Source organism: Saccostrea cucullata, unplaced genomic scaffold, assembly GCF_032062105.1.
Source record: "Saccostrea cucullata isolate Sc308-1 unplaced genomic scaffold, CSIRO_AGI_Scuc_v1 ctg2450, whole genome shotgun sequence".
NCBI lineage: Eukaryota > Metazoa > Mollusca > Bivalvia > Ostreida > Ostreidae > Saccostrea > Saccostrea cuccullata.
In genome coordinates, this window is record NW_026935591.1 from 59,842 (window position 1) to 65,141 (window position 5,300).

The 5,300-nt window shown below is 34.6% G+C and overlaps 1 protein-coding gene across 1 annotated transcript; it reads left to right on the forward strand.

Annotated features, from left to right (window-relative positions):
* Nucleotides 1-1,862: 1,862 nt before the first annotated feature.
* Nucleotides 1,863-3,587, forward strand: LOC134243357 (uncharacterized). The gene has a single exon (XM_062725615.1). The coding sequence runs from the start codon at nucleotides 1,863-1,865 to the stop codon at nucleotides 3,585-3,587; it is 1,725 nt and encodes a 574-aa protein (XP_062581599.1).
* The last annotated feature ends 1,713 nt before the right edge of the window (nucleotides 3,588-5,300 follow it).

The window sequence follows — 5,300 nt, forward strand, 5'->3', positions numbered from 1 at the left end:
GTTTACATAAACACTGAAAACAAACGAGAATACCTTATACCATTCCAATAATGGACATCACAAGCCATATCTAGCACTTTCACTTATGGCATCTTAGCATATATGATGTTATTTGCATTCTTCCTTGGTATGACCTCAAGTCCGTCACCTGTGAACTCCACTGAATAAAAATGAGAATAAACTACACATATTCTGTGGCGTAATCTGTCCAACATTCATCGACTTGTCCAACATTTCACTCGGTGGTCAAACATTGATTTTTATGCCCATTCGGCAAATCATTAGAAATGTTAAATTTTTTCCGTACAGATGGTAAAAAAACATTTTTAAAATGGTATAACAACTTATAATTTCAAATCAATTATTGAGGGACCGCAAGGGATTTTGAATCTTCTAACCCTTCAAACATCTGTCACCACCGTCCATACCTTGTTTACTGCAGCTGAAGAACAATATAATCAGAATCAATGCCTGGATCAATGCAGGACACTGACTGACACCTTTAAAATATACATACTGTGATTAAAACCTTTTTCTGACAAACTCAAATCAGAGAGTACTGTTCAACTCTGTTAAATTCTCAAGTTTAAGAATAAAAGGGAAACATTGTTCTTTTCATCCATTCACACGTTCCGTGTATCTCTTCATAGAGAAACACCGACATCTTACGAACGAATAACTCGCCCTAATTTCCCGAATCTCGATATTTTTCGGGATCAGCGATCGAACCCATATAAAGTTTAAAAAAAAGAAGAAATAAGTATATGTGTAAAATAGAACGGATAGTGTTTTAACCACGGCATCCTCCTGGATTTATAATATGGCTATAATACCTGTGTATTTAAGTCATATTAAGTTTATTTTTCGCAGCATATAGTATTTTAAACAAGAATTTCTACAAAGTTTTGGGGTTTTGCAATTTAGTTTTAGACTATAATTCCTTATTGTCCCCACCGTCCTTCGTGAAGTAACCCCCCCCCCCCTCCACCCTTCGACCCCTACTAGATCCGTACATACTTTATTTTTTTCTTTCATGCCACAGAATGACATTTTTTAAATTTTCCTTTCATTTCCCTTCTCTGACCCCTTTGCTCGTTTAAATGTCCATTGAAATGTATTGTAGCGTCACGGTAGCGACTACGACAAGACGTTGTTTTGAGGTATTTTGTGGGAATTTTATCTATCGAAATCCCAATAAATTGAAAAAATTTAACCGTGCAACCGTGAAGACAATAGACCACAATGACTGATCCCCGTTTTTGGTTACGTTCGTTCGTAAGATGTCGGTGTTTCTCTTATAAGGTCACCCAGCAGAAAATATATATATATATAGAAAAACCTTTACGGGGCGTATTCAAATATTTCTTGTAATCTTCTTAAATCGAAAATGTTTAAAAAATTTCAACGTGTATAATTCAAAAATATATAAATATGAGAAAGTATTTGCAAATTTTATATACTCAGTAATTAGTAATTAAATTGTTTGGTATATACACGTATATACATATTTGCATTCAAGAAAAGGAACATTATCACTGTCGTAAAGGAATTTTACACATCCATCGTCATTTAAATCGCTGCACGAAATGATACAGTCAACACATGCATGGATCATTGATTTCCTAAACAAACGAAAGGGACGCCATATTTGTTAGAGACCAAATAAGGGCTAACAGGTAAGACAATTTTGACTATAATTTATGCTTATTTAAATATGTCAAGCCGATTTAATTAACTTTACTTTATTATTCTTGTAAACAAATATATCTTGTATGCAATTTTTATTTTGTAACTTAAAGGAGAGATGACAGTTATGTACCATTCATTGTTACACAGGTACAAAACTCTTTCATAAATACAACATGGCAGCTTCAGAACTCCATGACAGGGCTCAAGATGTAAAACGCTGTCAACTTTGCCTCGGAAAAGACAGAAAGTCGGTTGCAGAAACTGTGTGTAACACTTGTAAAGTTAATCTATGTAAGGATTGTGTAGGTCATCATATGATTTCTAGTCCCAATATTAAACACGATGTTGATACTTTTGAATTTAAAAAAATTGAAATCATTCCATCGTATTGCATTGTCCACCAGGAACAGAAATGTGAAATGTTCTGTGAACTATGTGAATCCCCAATATGTCAGAAATGTCTAGCCTCTGGATCTCATGAAAATCACGCTGTGTCGCGAATTTCTGAAATTTATAGCTCCAAACTGGAGCTCATCAGACATGACTTAAATGAACTTGAAACTAGTATTGCACCTTTGTTTGAATCAATTCTCTCAGAAATAGGAACGATGTCATCAAGCATTGCAAAAAAACATGTTGACAGACAACAAACTATACATGAACTTGGTAAAAAATGTCACAAGTGTGTAGATAATGTCATTGAAAAATGTCTGAGTGATTCCAGGAAGATGGAAAAAGAGGATAATGATTCAATTCAGGGCTTGAAATCAGAGTTCAGGAATCGAATCTCATCAATTCAATCGATAATAATTGAAAACCAGTCTACCATTGTCTCGAATGATTCATCCAAAATTCTCAACTATACTTCACAAAATGGAAAATTTAGAATAATTCCCTCTAGATTTGATTTGACAGTGCCAGAATACAGACCCACAGAATTTTTAGAGGATGCATTGAGCAGGATAATTGGAAACATACCAGAAACAAGAAAAACTTGCATTCAGGGACAGATCCTAAGAGCTCCCCAACATGTTCTTTCTTTAGAGAGACCGATGAAACATGTTCTTTCAATTGATTTGCCACATAGAGTAAGAAATATAAATATTAAAAATATCAATGACATGTTTCTCAAAATAGCTTGTGTTCCAAACACAGATGAATTCTATGGCTGTGGTTTAATTGGAATCATTAAACACATGAACACAGAAGGAAAGTTGCTGGAGGAAATCACCAGCGGAGGATTGTTAGGTCCTAAAGATTTGACAGTCACAAGGGAGGGACTACTGATGTGCAGTGATGTTGTTGATAAGAGTATTAACATTGTTAAACCTGGCAAAATAGAATGTTTGATCAGATTAAAGGACTGGACACCAGATGCCCTATGCAGCACCCAAACAGATGACCTCTTAGTATACATGACATCTTTATACAAACTGGATGGGTTGAATCAAAGAAAAATCGTTCGATATTGTGGATTCACAATCACACAAGAAATACAATTAAGTGCCATGAGCAATGATTTAAAACATGAATCATTATATGTACCCTGTATTGAAGAAAACAAGAACCTTGATATTATTGTGAGTGACAGAAATTCCATATTAGTGTTCAAAAATGAAGGACAATACAGGTTTACCTATGATAGAAAGCCTCATACAAAGGAATACAACAAACCCTTTACTCCAAGTGGAGTTACCACAGACAGTATGTGTCAGATCTTAATTGCTGATGGTGCTAATAACATCATACATATCATTGATCAAAATGGACAATTTCTCTGGTATATAAACAACTGTGATTTCGATAATCCACGTGATCTCTGTGCAGACAGCAATGACATATTGTTCGTTGCCCAACCAGCAATCCGAAAAGTAAAGCAAATTAAGTACATGGAATAAAGTTTCAATGTATACGTACATGTAAGTAAACTTATATGACTTGTGAATCTCTGAAGACTGTGATGAGCAAAAAATTATAATACGTCATTTTTCTGATCGGACTGTTACGACTCTACTTTAATTCTATGGCGATCATGTGACTTTGTAAAAGCAAGGCACATTTTGACGCGGGGTTTTACTAAACTTAAACAGATCCTGATGGGCCGAATCAAAGGGCAAATATTGGTGAATTGTACCAGGATGCAATTCTGATTCAAGGAAAAAAATTAAATCGATAAGTACCCATGGATTTGAAAACGTTTTGTTTGAACCCTTCCAAACGACACAAGAGGAACCAAAAATTTGAGCGAAATGAAACACCATGATACGACGCTCCAAGGACTATGAACCTACTTATCACAGAGTTTGCAGGATACATTTCATAGAAAATTTTACAATCCTCGAACTTTTTCATGTAATAATTACAAATCGGTTTCTATTAGAAAACCCAAATCTATCGAGAAGCGAGAAAGAGCATTGGAGCAAAGTGCAACGACACCTTGATTCCAAGACAATCCTACAAAAGTGAATACAAACAACTAGAAGTATACAAATTACTTATCACTGGACCTGTCCTTCAATTGATTAATTTTTGCATTTTGAGCTAGACACCTTCATGTCAGACAGGGCTCTAGCTTTAATACAATTATTTATTATCCACCTGATGCTCATCCTAATTTGATATGACTATATCATTCATGTGTACTAAACATCTGAGGTTTACAAACTTTTCTAAACATACTTTAAAAATATTATATAAAGGCTTTTCTCTAAGGATTAAAATAGCAAGTAACATTTTAAAGGTGGAAGGGAGATTTGGGTCCCTGACAGGAAATTAGGGGACAATACCAATCTCACCGGGAATCATGCCACTAAAGGTGGAATTCTACGGTTCCCAGGTCTTTGGAACAACCATGTGAGGTGGAATAAATTTATTGTAAATAGATCTGTCCTTATAATGCAGTATAGGGGGGAAATGTACCCAAAAGACTTAATATTTTCTATAGTTTGCATACTGTACATTCTATAAAAAGCTGTCTTTTACAGATCCAACACATATGCCCCAAGTGTCATCTCAGTAGCAGCTACAAACCATGTACTAGTAGACAAAAATGTGGGCTTGTTATTTGTTGTGCATGAATCAGTTGTAGGGTCTTGCACAAATGAGAAAATTTCAGAGTGAGGCACAAGTTATCAATTTATATACTAATATCCATACTGTAATGGGATAAATCTGTACTCAAAATTTTTATTTATTTTTATGCATGTATAATTATACAAACCGTGCAGATGTTGGCTGAAAATTGTTTTGCATTTTTTATTTAGACATTTACTTAGCACCAACCACAACTCCTGAAACAGATCACAGCTACAGCAGACCACCTGTAGACAGGTTTCTAACAACCCGTGATGATGTTGAAGATAAAGGTACGCAGACAGACCTCACTTCCGAAGACATGAACGATACTCTCAGAGAAAATGAACAATTAAAGGCAAAACTCAATGATAAACATTGCACTTCCCAGAAACCTCATCATTGAAAAAGTAACTAAAATTAAATAATTTATCCAAAACGTTTGAAAACTCTAGTAAAATTGGGAACTTTCAATAAAATTAGTTACTCAACAAATGAAACAAATCTGAAATATTGTACCGAAGAACAGTAAAAATAAA